The sequence below is a fragment of the Exophiala aquamarina genome, assembly GCF_000709125.1.
Source record: "Exophiala aquamarina CBS 119918 chromosome Unknown aczIA-supercont1.14, whole genome shotgun sequence".
Taxonomy (NCBI): Eukaryota; Fungi; Ascomycota; class Eurotiomycetes; order Chaetothyriales; family Herpotrichiellaceae; genus Exophiala; species Exophiala aquamarina.
In genome coordinates, this window is record NW_013550574.1 from 220599 (window position 1) to 232506 (window position 11908).

General features: G+C 51.7%; 6 protein-coding genes across 6 annotated transcripts; 3 read left to right on the plus strand and 3 right to left on the minus strand.

Annotated features, from left to right (window-relative positions):
- Positions 1-397: 397 nt before the first annotated feature.
- On the minus strand, positions 398-1378 carry A1O9_10626 (uncharacterized protein; the record flags this gene model as incomplete). Its single annotated transcript, XM_013400314.1, has 1 exon — positions 398-1378. One exon carries the CDS (start codon positions 1376-1378, stop codon positions 398-400), a length of 981 nt encoding a protein of 326 aa, XP_013255768.1.
- A 557-nt stretch (positions 1379-1935) lies between these two features.
- On the plus strand, positions 1936-3256 carry A1O9_10627 (D-amino-acid oxidase; the record flags this gene model as incomplete). Its single annotated transcript, XM_013400315.1, has 5 exons — positions 1936-1964; positions 2035-2172; positions 2231-2334; positions 2382-2485; positions 2549-3256. The coding sequence occupies 5 exons, from the start codon at positions 1936-1938 to the stop codon at positions 3254-3256; spliced, it is 1083 nt and encodes a 360-aa protein (XP_013255769.1).
- A 561-nt stretch (positions 3257-3817) lies between these two features.
- On the plus strand, positions 3818-4726 carry A1O9_10628 (pyridoxine biosynthesis protein pyroA; the record flags this gene model as incomplete). Its single annotated transcript, XM_013400316.1, has 1 exon — positions 3818-4726. The coding sequence occupies one exon, from the start codon at positions 3818-3820 to the stop codon at positions 4724-4726; it is 909 nt and encodes a 302-aa protein (XP_013255770.1).
- A 678-nt stretch (positions 4727-5404) lies between these two features.
- Positions 5405-7247, plus strand: A1O9_10629 (uncharacterized protein; the record flags this gene model as incomplete). Its single annotated transcript, XM_013400317.1, has 5 exons — positions 5405-5681; positions 5732-5795; positions 5850-6514; positions 6575-6708; positions 6774-7247. 5 exons carry the CDS (start codon positions 5405-5407, stop codon positions 7245-7247), a joined length of 1614 nt encoding a protein of 537 aa, XP_013255771.1.
- A 321-nt stretch (positions 7248-7568) lies between these two features.
- Positions 7569-8246, minus strand: A1O9_10630 (uncharacterized protein; the record flags this gene model as incomplete). The annotated part of the gene is made up of 1 exon (XM_013400318.1): positions 7569-8246. One exon carries the CDS (start codon positions 8244-8246, stop codon positions 7569-7571), a length of 678 nt encoding a protein of 225 aa, XP_013255772.1.
- Positions 8247-10136: 1890 nt separating this feature from the next.
- On the minus strand, positions 10137-11060 carry A1O9_10631 (uncharacterized protein; the record flags this gene model as incomplete). Its single annotated transcript, XM_013400319.1, has 1 exon — positions 10137-11060. One exon carries the CDS (start codon positions 11058-11060, stop codon positions 10137-10139), a length of 924 nt encoding a protein of 307 aa, XP_013255773.1.
- Positions 11061-11908: the final 848 nt, after the last annotated feature.

The window sequence follows — 11908 nt, forward strand, 5'->3', positions numbered from 1 at the left end:
TAGATTATTGAGAGGAGCAGCCCCATGTCCCTTTATGTGGGGCTGAGGCAGTGTGATAGATGAGTGGGGGGGGCCGAGGGGCCCTGGCCAAAGGAGTTGAAGATTTCAAGGGCTACATAGGTTTAATTTTAATGCGAGATCGTCAGGAGCTTGATTGGTATGTTCTCGTTGCATCACAAACATTAGATGGTTTTGATCGTCGCGCGCTGTGATTCCTAGAGTCGGCGATGGCCCGGGACAAAGTACTTTTGCATCAAATATACCAGGCCTTGTGGTTCATGTCCAACGTGATATGATACTACTGTCACGGGCCCTTTTTAACTCCATCGCTGCATCCAACGCACAGCCGTCTGGGCCGGTATTTAGACACACAATCCAGATATATAATCGATTGTCTTCACAGCTTCCCCTTGAACATGCCATAATCGACCTCGATGCTATACTCCGGATCCCAGTGCATGGCCCAATATTTGTCCCAAATGGCCTTGGTGATGGGACCGAGCTTTCCATCTTTGATCGGTTTCCCATCGAGAGTTGTGATGGGCATAATGCCGCCGGCCGTGGTGCACATCAGGACCTCGTCGGCCTGGTATGCAAGCTCGACGGGGATGACCTCGCACCTGATCTCAATTCCATGAGCGCGAGCAGCGTCAAAGACACTCTTCCGGGTGACGCCATGGAGGACGCCACGGTCCGGGGTGTGGAGCACTCCATCCTTGATGAAGACAATGTTGAAGCCTGATCCCTCAGTCAGGTTCGAGTCGCCGTCTGTGAGAAAAGGGTACATGGCATTCCTGTCCTTTGCCTCGTACATGCCTCGGGTGAGGTCTCCCCATTGAAGATTCTTGACTGTTGGATCGATGGCACCGGGAGGTACACGTCTCACAGTGCGGGCAATGATTGCACTGCCACCAACCCGTTGAATGTGAGGCTCCATCACCCAAACGTAGGGGATGATGAACATGTATAGATTATTGACGATATCCTCTGGTCGTGACTCACGCACGCCATTTAGGCCACGTGTGACGATTATCTCAACGAATGCATCTCTGATACCGGATCTTGCTGTCATCTCGAAGAGTATTTTCCTTATTTCGTCCTTTGGTTTCGGCAGCTGTAGGCGGATCTTCTTGCAGCTAAGCTCTAACCGGTCCAGATGGTCCGGGAGCCGGAAAAATCGTCCGTCCCAGATTGCTGGGACGTCGTATGTCAGGTCACTGTGGAGGAAGCCTTGGTCTCGTAGCGGGATCCGGGCCTCGTGAAATGGCACCAGTTGGTCCTCGATCCAGGCAATCCCTTTGGCAAAAGGGTTGTTGCTGGCTGTGAGGGTAGCCTTTCGGGCCTCATAGCCCGCGAACACCCTGTCCATAGTCGCCATGCTGTGATCTAGTGATGGGAACGTCGGGGTTGAAGCGAAAAAAGGGCTGTTTGGAACTCTCTTGGTGGTCAGGGCGCCCCAAGGGCATCCTCAGCGAGCTCTTAAGTATCGATCTCGCCCATCTCCGCACAAATTCGAGGCTTTGCACCCAAGGGTGAACTCCGCCGATCTGAGGGATCTAGAGGATCTGGACCCTTGACGCTGCCCAATCGGGCATTGCCCAATTGGGCAGGAGAGATGTATTAATTATGGGTCCCTCACTTGAGATACGGTACATGTTTCGTGCTACACGTTCCCAACCACGCAATGATGCGATAGATCATGCGACTAGGAAGAATGATTGCTACACCGACCAAGACATCGGGGTTGCTTGATGGCAGCAAAAGTGTTGCGTTTCATTTGTCCTTGGCGTCTACAATTTCCACCGCTTGCCCTGTCGATATATTCATTGTGTCTTCTAGCGACCACAATTTCAACACCGAGCGCAATGTACCACACTCGGTCCACAAGCTCTGATAGTCAACGGTGAAATCAGGCAATTCAGTCACGGCAGTACGATGGCAAGGAAAACAATTGTGGTCATAGGGTATGTTTCCATCCGTGCTCAATTTTCAACCATACCAGTAAAATGATTATGGCATCTCACGATTTCTTAGCGCGGGAGTGGCCGGCCTTACCACGGCCTTCTTGCTGTCGAAGAAGGGGAAATACAACATCGTGGTCGCGGCCAAGCATATGCCCGGAGATTATGATATTGAGTATGCTTCGCCCTGGGCCGGAGGAAATTACATGCCGTGAGTGAGGCTCCTGGAGCCCAGGAATCCTCTCATGAGGTATCCTAACATTCTTTAGTGTTTCCGAACGTGGTACGCCTGCTGCAAAGTGGGATAGAGACACCTGGGCGCCTCTCGAGGATCTCGCACGTAACAAACCAGAGGCTGGGGTGCACTTCCAGGGTTAGTCTTGCTGCCAAACCGAGTAGGCGGTGCTCATGATGAGATAGAGTGCGAGATCTATAATCGCTCAATTGACGCCAACTCAGCAACAGCAGCCTGGTTCTCTGAGTTGCTGTCGCCGAATGCGTGGTTTCGGGACGTGGTGCCGAATGTTTGCTAACACTTTCACGTCCGGACCAGAACACACTGCTGACTCATGGGTGCTGTGCTACAGTTCTGCTCCTTACCCAAGGAGTCGTTGGACCCCTCTATATCGAATGCCACCAAATTCACATCCGTGTGCATCAACACAGCTATTTATCTACCATGGCTTGTCTCCCAGTGTCTCGCGAATGGCGCAGTCTTCCGGCGTGCTGTCTTTTCGCACATTCTAGATGCTACCTCGCCCACCATCGCTGCGAAAGTCGACCTGGTAGTTAATTGCACGGGACTCGGTGCTGCTAAACTAGGAGGTGTGGCCGATGAATCTGTTGTCCCCGCGCGCGGGCAGATCGTGGTTGTGCGCAACGATGCAGGCAAAATGATGAGCTTCTCCGGGACGGATGATGGAGAGGATGAAGCCTGCTATATCATGACCCGTGCAGCAGGCGGCGGCACCGTCTTGGGCGGCTGTTACCAGAAGGGTAATTTTGAGAGCCAGCCGGACCCGAATCTGGCAATAAGAATAATGAAGAGGGCTGTGGCGGCGTGTCCAGCACTGACAGCTGGGAGGGGAATAGAGGCTTTAGACGTCATTCGCCATGGAGTGGGACTCCGTCCAGTGAGAGAGAAAGGCACAAGAATCGAGAAGGAAAAGATCGGTGGGATGTGGATTGTGCACAATTACGGCGCGGGCGGTGCAGGATACCAGTCCTCGTATGGGTGCGCACAGGCAGCAGAACGTTTGGTAGAGGAGGCACTCAGTGAGAGAGCAAGGCTGTAACCATCGAGACTAATAGCTAAATCCGCTGGCTACCGTGTAAGCAGCTTTTAGCTGAAAGGGTCTAATTAGCGACCTTGAGGGGGAACACTTTCAACTTGGGGTCCGTTTGAGTTTCAAAGCTCAACGATAAAGGCCTGCAGCTTTCTTACCCTCTGAGCTAGAAGGAAGCATTCATCGATCGTTGCTATCCCGCAGACTTCTAGAGCCGGGTGCAGCCTTGGTCAATGCTCTATGCATCGTATCTCAACTTCCATTTCAGGTAATTCTTACGGTGAGCACGCCTCTGAGAGTTCGTGGCACTCCTCTCGCAAAGCCGTTCCGTAACCTGAAATACAGGGTAATGGAATTGAACCAGGTCAAAGTGGCAAAAGCCAATTTCTCCACTCGACCATCATCTAACAGTGCATAAGATCTCAATGATAATTCAGGCGTTGAATGGTTCCTTTAGCTGCCGAACAGCAATTTGGCTTTTGGAGCTGCTGCACACCGGCATCAAATCATAAGAATCACATCGCACCTCGTACAAGCTCTTGAACACGTTCAATCCTATCTAAGGATACAATGGGCGACATCTCATCTCTAGTTCCGCAGTCTGCGATCAAGACCGGTCTGGCACAGATGCTCAAGGGCGGCGTGATTATGGACGTGATCAACGCGGAGCAGGCACGGATTGCAGAGGAAGCGGGTGCTTGTGCAGTCATGGCACTCGAACGTGTACCAGCTGACATACGAGCACAGGGCGGTGTGGCTCGAATGTCAGACCCTGCTCTGATCAAAGAGATCCAAGCTGCTGTCACGATACCAGTGATGGCCAAGGCTCGAATCGGACATTTTGTCGAGTGTCAAATACTGGAGGCTTTAGATGTCGACTACATTGATGAGAGCGAGGTGCTTACTCCTGCCGATGAGAAGTTTCATGTTGAGAAATGTACCTTTAGGGTGCCGTTTGTGTGTGGGTGTCGAGATTTGGGTGAGGCACTCAGAAGAATGGCAGAAGGAGCAGCGATGATCCGGACTAAAGGGGAGGCGGGAACTGGGGACGTGGTGGAAGCAGTGAAGCATATGAGATTGCTGAACGAACAAGTTGCCAGAGCAAAGGCAGTTCTGGCGGAAGGGGGAGAGCGTGCACTTCGAGCCATGGCAAGAGAGATAGAAGTCGACGCTGAGCTCCTGAAGCAGACGGCCATATTGGGAAGACTCCCAGTCGTCAACTTTGCAGCAGGAGGAGTGGCGACCCCGGCTGATGCAGCGTTGATGATGCAGTTGGGATGCGATGGTGTCTTTGTGGGAAGCGGTATTTTCAAATCGGGAGACGCCCCAAAGCGTGCAAAAGCTATCGTGCAAGCAACGACTCATTACCAAGACGCGGCGGTGCTCGCTGAGTGCAGTACTGGTCTTGGAGAGGCCATGGTTGGAATCAATTGTGCAAGTCTGAGCAGCCGCGACAAGATTGCCGGTAGAGGTTGGTAATTCAGAGCTTGGGACACAATATCCCTTCATTTAGATACTCCCCAAGAACCTGGCCAACCAGTGGCGTAGTGTTTTGTCGACATACCAAGTGTTCAAGCATACCTGATAGGGCGAAGGCATCCCAATCAGAAATTGAAGCTCTCGCCCTTTTCCACGAGAACACGAGACGCGTAATTCCTATTAACCAACATTCTCGACCTTACCTGATTAGGCAACAGAGATACCTCAAGATAGTCGTCGGGCCACAGCCAATCAGCGCATTCTTGCCAAGATATCTCTCCTTCCCTATCAGGCAATCCAGCCGCCGAGAACCTCCTTCCTTCTCGCCTTCCCCATCCGAGGCGGTTGCGCGGGAAGATCCCCCCCAACAGCTCTCGTATGCGCCGTCGAGAGACACCGACATTATGGTGTTTGCGATAGCAAGACCACGATCCCGTTATCGAGATTCGAGCATGAGCCGACTTGCCTCCTCTGGTCCGCCTATCGCTGCTCATTCAGGAACCTATCCCACCGGTGATAACTGATGGCTTGGTAGATATACCACCACCAGGATATAAAATGCCCGCACGGTACAGGTTGGATCGCACTCGTTCTATCAGACATTGCTATCTTTAGTTGACAACCCGCTTGTTACCTCACTGAATTCTCTATTCCTGGGCATCGACAGGCCTCGCTACAATGACACAATCCCATCTTCATGAGGTCCGCGTGGACGACCTCGAGCTTGAAGCTGCAGGCTATCATCGTGCTATGCCCCGTCGCTTCACCTTCTGGGCTCTGGCTGCGCTGTCTTTCGATCTCACCTGCACTTGGCTCGGTACGGGGTCCTCGGTCGGTATCAGCCTGACAGAGGCAGGCCCGGCAGGCACGCTTTGGTCTCTTGTCATTGCTGGTACCATGACCATGGTAGTATCCGCTGGGATGGGAGAACTGGCTTCCGCTTACCCAGTAGCAGGTTAGGGAACTCGGGGCTTTACAGTTGGTTACTAGCTAATTGCATTTTAGGTGCTCAGTACTATTGGTCATTCATGGTGACGAGTGACAAGTACAAGCCATTTGCATCCTTCTTGTGAGTGCTCACCCTCAATGTTGGAAAAACTATCTCACTCATGTTTTGTATCAGTAACGGCTGGATGAGTATCATTGGTTGGTGGTTGGGAGCAGCGTCAGTCGCCAACTTCGTCGCTTCCATGGTTCTCGAAATAGTTGCTGTGTGGTATCCGGAATTTGAGATTCACAGCTGGCACCAATACTTAATCTATGTTTGCCTCACATGGATTTCTGTTGCAGCAAACGTCTTTGGTTCGGCCTGGATCCCCGCCTTCAACAAGATGCTTTTCGTACTGTCGGTCCTCACTCTGTCATCAACCATGTTCACCCTCTTCATCGCTAGTCGTAACAACCATGCGGACGCTTCGTTCATTTTCGCCGAGGCCACCAGCCGTACTGGTTGGTCGAGCGATGGCTGGTCATTCATGCTTGCTGTGGGCAATGCTGTGTATTCTTTCCTGGGAAGCGATTGTTCAGCGCATCTGTGTGAAGAGATTGCGAACCCGGCCAAGATGGTGCCACGGGTCATCGTTTGGCCACTTTTAGTCGGCCTTCTGACTGCGTTCCCCTTTGCAGTGTCGCTGATGTATTCAATCACCGACTTGGATGCAGTCTTCAACACCAGCGCTGGCCTCCCATTGATCGAAATTTACTATCAAGGAACAGGCTCTCGGGTAGCCGCGTCTGTTCTTCTCGCACTATTTGCATTCTGTTTTTTCGGAAATCTTGTGGCAAACGGTATGATCTATGCTCACACAAAGAAACCCTGAAAAGTCATTGCTAATCTTGCCCTCCTAGCTACAACCTCCTCGAGAACTCTGTGGGCCGTCTCTCGTGACGGGGCTCTGCCATACTCCCATCTGTGGGCACACATCCATCCCATCTACGAGATGCCTGCCAACGCCATGATGCTCTCTGCCACTTTCATCACGGTACGTGACACTGGCCGATCTCTCATCCTCTCAACAAGCCTTCCCGCTAACCTCCGTCGCCTTAGCTGTACGGCCTGATATTCTTGGGTTCCACGACCGCCTTCTCCGCCATGGTCAGCACCTGTATCGTGTTTCTGCAGACGTCGTGCGTGATCCCGCAAGCCATAGTCTTGTACCGGGGCCGTGACCGTGTTCTTCCACCTCGCCATTTCGACCTCGGCAGATTTGGCGCGCCGATAAACGCAATTGCGGTTGCATGGGTTGTGTTTCTCGATGTTTTGTATTGCTTTCCAACCTCGATGCCGGTGACCGCGCAGAATATGAGCTATGTGTCGGTGGTAGCGACGGGCTTGGTTGTTTTTGTAGTTTCGCTATGGTTTACTACTAAGAGAGGCATTTTCACTGGGCCGAAGATCGACATGGCTTTGTTGATTGAGAGACGCAATGCCGCCATTCAGGGTGAGGTCATCGCTGCCGTTGAAGTGTCTCCTAAAACCGAACATGACGGGGCAAGCGATGCTAAGGATGATAAGAGATAATCATTCTGAGTACTTCCACCGGCGGATGTGCTAGTTCGAGCGATGGTCAGCGTGGAAATTTGGCGAACTAGCGATCGAATCGACTTAGGTAGCCGCAAACCCCCCCAAATGCGATAAGTACTCAGACTCCATAAGATCGAAAATATAAACCGCGAGATGATCCTGCCTAATAATTAGATCCTGTAACCTCTTTATCCACAAGACGTAACCAGGCGCTGAGAAGAGATGAATCCTTGACGGTGGTCATCCTAGTCGCTAAGTATGACTCCCTGCTTCTACGCAAGATGTAGGGCAGACAGACGCTCGGCAGGCAATAATGATTCATCCAAAAAGGAACTCGGAGATGAGACCTTCACCTTCGCCTGCAGATCCAGAATTATTATTGCCGACCTTGGACCCCCACCAATAGACGTCTCGTGTTGTAACATCCCAGCTATCCCAAATAGTCTCTAACAATGTTGCAACGGTCTCGAACATGCTGTAGCGTGCGGTCGAACTCCAGTGGATGCAGAACTGGCGGACAAAGTCTCGAGTTGCCTCGTCCCCGACTTCTGATGCTGCGAGGAAGACCGGTAGGAGTGTCTGCTTCTGGGCCACTGCTGTGTCCGGTATGCAGCGGACATGATCGAGTACGACACGAGCGAGGTGGGTGATGGAACGAAGCCCTTCACTCGTTTGCGGTCGATAGAAGACCCGGTATGCGTAGAGCTGAATTGCATTCCTCCATGCTTCCACGCAATGAAATTTATTGCGTCTAGTCTCGGGGTCGTCCTGTGTCCAGGAAATGCTCTCCGCCGTTGCATCTTCGTTGTTCTCCCATTTTTGGGTCTGTCTAATAATCTCCTCGACCGGGAAAGTGTTGAACATGGCCCACTCCATAGTACGTACTTTCTCGTACGTTGAGGCCAACACTGCGAGACGGGCCATGAACATTACGAGCTCGGCTGGACAGCCATTGAGTGTGAAGAATGTCCAGCCATCTTCTTCGTCGTACTTCATGAGGCTTTCCAGATACTGCAAGGGAAGAAGCGGTTGTTTCCGAGAAATTATGGCAATAGTCACGTCCCACCTAGCCAGATAGGATTAGCAATTGTTAACGGCAAATGTTTGGAAGTGAGCCCTACCAAACGATCATCGCGACTTGAGCGCGCGCTCTGGAGCCCTTTCGGCAATAGTTTATACCTCCCATGCTCTCAAGTAACTTTTGTGCTCCGCTAAGATGAACCGCCCATGTACTTGCTGCTGTTTGTGTCGCCTGGAGATCTTGTTAGACTACATCTCGCCAAAAATATCCGACAGCTTACTTCGAAATTCACCAAGAGCAACAAAGTATCCAGAAGCTTAGAAGCAGACACATGATCTAGTGCCTCGCTAAAGAGACGCAATGCTGTGGCATGGTGGTTCCACATCTCAGTTGTCAGCACAACCGATTTGTTCTTTTTAGCCAGGTGCTGTGATGAGATGGCTAGGATGGCATGCAATAGGAATGCCGATCCTTCACAGCTATCCTGCCGTATACGAAAGGGGTTGCTCGCGCAGTCCCCAGTGAGTGGCAGTATACAAAATTCTTGATCGTCTGAATACGTCAGCAAATTCAAACCATGGATGAGATATTCAAATAGTGGAGCTCACACATGTCGAGAATCGCTGTAGCTTTCTGAGTACTGTTGGTAAACAAAGGGCCCGGGGATAGAGGGAACAGATTTGCAATTTCAGTGGGCCTTTGAGACACACCATGGCCATAAAGCTGCATAGCATGCCCAGCCTCGTGTACATGCCATCCAACATCGCTGCCATCCATATCCACAGAGGTATCGTTGAGGTGGAGGGGAAATCCGAGTTGAGAGTCATAAGAATCAGACCGGGTGGAATTGGGTGTCCCATGTGCAGAATTTAGAAACTCCATGCTCGGCTCCAGCCAGTCGCTGTCCCGATTGGAATTTAGTGATTCTTCGAGTCTTTCTGTTAGGATAATGTCATCGTAATCAGAGAAGGCAGGTGTAGTGGCATTGTCCGGTAGCGCAGACTTTTCACCACCTGGCAGAGGCATCGGGCGTACAGTTGTCATGCAGTGATTCATGCCTTTTGGTAGCTTACTTGTCTTTCGTCTGCGCTTTGCACCATTCTGCACGAATCTAAGCGGGTTGTTAGTGGTCTGTAGCCACATTGCGTCCAATCCTCGATTATCCGCATCAGTTAACACTGCGGCTGCTGCGCTGTGATCGTCTTGCTGCGGAGGCCTTTCGTTCTTCCACACGATGTCCATGACAAAGCCACCACATCTGCGTCCTCCGTCAATACAAGGACCACATTGCGGGCGTTGACGGTCGCAACGCCTCCGCAATCGCAAGCACGTGTGGCAATCGACCTTTGCTGAGCCAAGAGTATTCGTTCTTGGGTACGACCGCGAGGCCGTCGAAGACATGACATGCAACAATATCTTTGCTCCCTGGCGGTGATAGCGCCTGAGGCCTACTTCATTGGCTGCGGAGGCATACTCTGGGGCAAAAGCATGCTGGGTTGGGTGGCTGAGATGCTGATAAGTCGTTGCTCGTGAGGTCGATTGCCGACCAACCGAGATGCAGAACATGTCAAAAGCGGCATCGGATTTACTAGCAGCGCTTGCCTAAATCAGCCTACTATCCTTGCCACTTTGACCTGGGCCCTCCTCCAAACCGACAAATAGATATCCCTTCTCCATTCCACTCACAAGAACAGTTGGACCACAACCATCGAGTCTCAAATAGATAATATATGGTTTACGTGGCTATCAAAAATCAGTGGGCGTATCTCTCCAATTATCAATGTCACCATAAATACAATGCGGGAGAAACCAAGCAGCGTAAGAGACAGAAAACCCGTACTCTCTACCACCCATTCGTACCTATTTCACCCTTGAATCTGTATTGGAGTGACGCCCCCTCTCCTGAACCAAGCCTCCAGGCCGGTTTTCCAAGCACAGAATTCGCCGTCGATGTGCGCGGCGATTACCAGTGTCTTGGGCTCAAGCTTCAACGTCTTTGAAGGCTGGTCATCGCCTGGCAGCTCACTACTGCCCATCATTAGCGTCTCCTGTCGGCTCCAGTCGTCTGCGCCCTGCTGGAAGCGCACGCCGCCCCCCAGGAGGTCCGCCATGACGACTCCGGAGCTGCGCTGATAGCTTTCTGTCACGCGGATTGCGCGTACCTTGTCCATCCCCAGGGGCCGAACGTAGGCGTGGACTTTCTCCAGGGCGTCAACCATGGCCTGCTCGCGGCATTTGACGAGAAGCTTCCTCTTGGTGGTGTCGTCGAGTTTCCACTTCAAGGATTGCACATTTACCAAGGGTATTTTGCTGACTTGCGCAAGCAGGCTTCCGAGGGCATCGAAGCAGCGGAACTCTGCTTCGATTTCGATGGAGGACTCGTACTTTGGTGTCTCGGACTTGAGGAAAGAGCCGGGTATCTGATACGAATAGCTCCGGAATGCGGTGACTGACAGATCGACAATGGCGGGTTCGTCCGGGACAATCGAAATAGTGGTGGCATTACTGGTGAGATTGTGCGAGGACGGCGAGGTGGCGACCTGCGCGAGTGGCCTCAGGGTGCCGAGGATCTCGTCAGCAGCCTTGCGGACTTCATCCGCGACCTTGTCCTGCTTGGGCCCTTCGGAATAGATGCGTAGTGAAATGATGGCTCGGTTGGCGGGTACTGTGATGGTGGACTCGCCTTCCAGGGAAACAGAGATGGGCTTCGGAGCGGAGAGGTAGGACGGGATACCCAGCACACAAAGCACAGTGATGACGGACTGCTTAACCCAGGAAGAGGCTATCATTTTGGTAGGAACGGGCTTCCGAGGAAGAGAGGAATAAACCAAAGGGTATGGGAACGATGGGGTTAAGCTCTCAGCTCTTGGAATCAGAGTAGTGTGTCCCAGGAATCATATGAAGGTGTGTGTGAAATCCCAACTAGAGCCCCGGCGCGGAGCCAGAGTAGCTTCTTCTTCACGAAATCGCCGCCGCTGTCTTACCTTTCTGAGAAGCGTTTACCAACTCCTTTGGTAAGAGGCGAAATTCTGATTCCCATGGCGTGAGTCAGTGGTGGACGAATTGTATATCAACAGTGGACATGACAACGGGGCAGAGGCCAGATTGCCACAGTGAGTCGCTGACTCAGCGCTGATCTATCAGCAGAATATCAGGTGATCAGCTTGCATTCTGGGGCTGAATACGCCGCCGGAGCTACATGAGGGGAGATTTACTACACCGTAGGCGCTGGATTGGTAATTTATTGACACGGCGTCGTCCACGAGAAGCAAAGGAACGCGTAACTAAATCATGCTTTGAATTGCGGGAAAGGGTCCAGACAAAGGCAAGGCAAAAAAAGCGGCGGGAAAAGCAAGAAGACTGGAGATGAAACCTTACTTTTCATTTATATTTAATTGTACGTCTAGGCGAAATCATCACATCAGCAACATGTGGGATGGACAGATTGGACTAGTATGCTTTATGTATCATATCATAGCTATGATCTGGTTCGTTAAATTGGTACCGGCACGATCGAGAATGCAAAAATATGCAATGCAATATGTGCAGTTGTCGAAAAAGTATTCACCAATCCTCCTCTCAATAGACGTCGCGCCTTCTCCCCACTCCATGCAAGACAAAATACATCAGGTCTGAG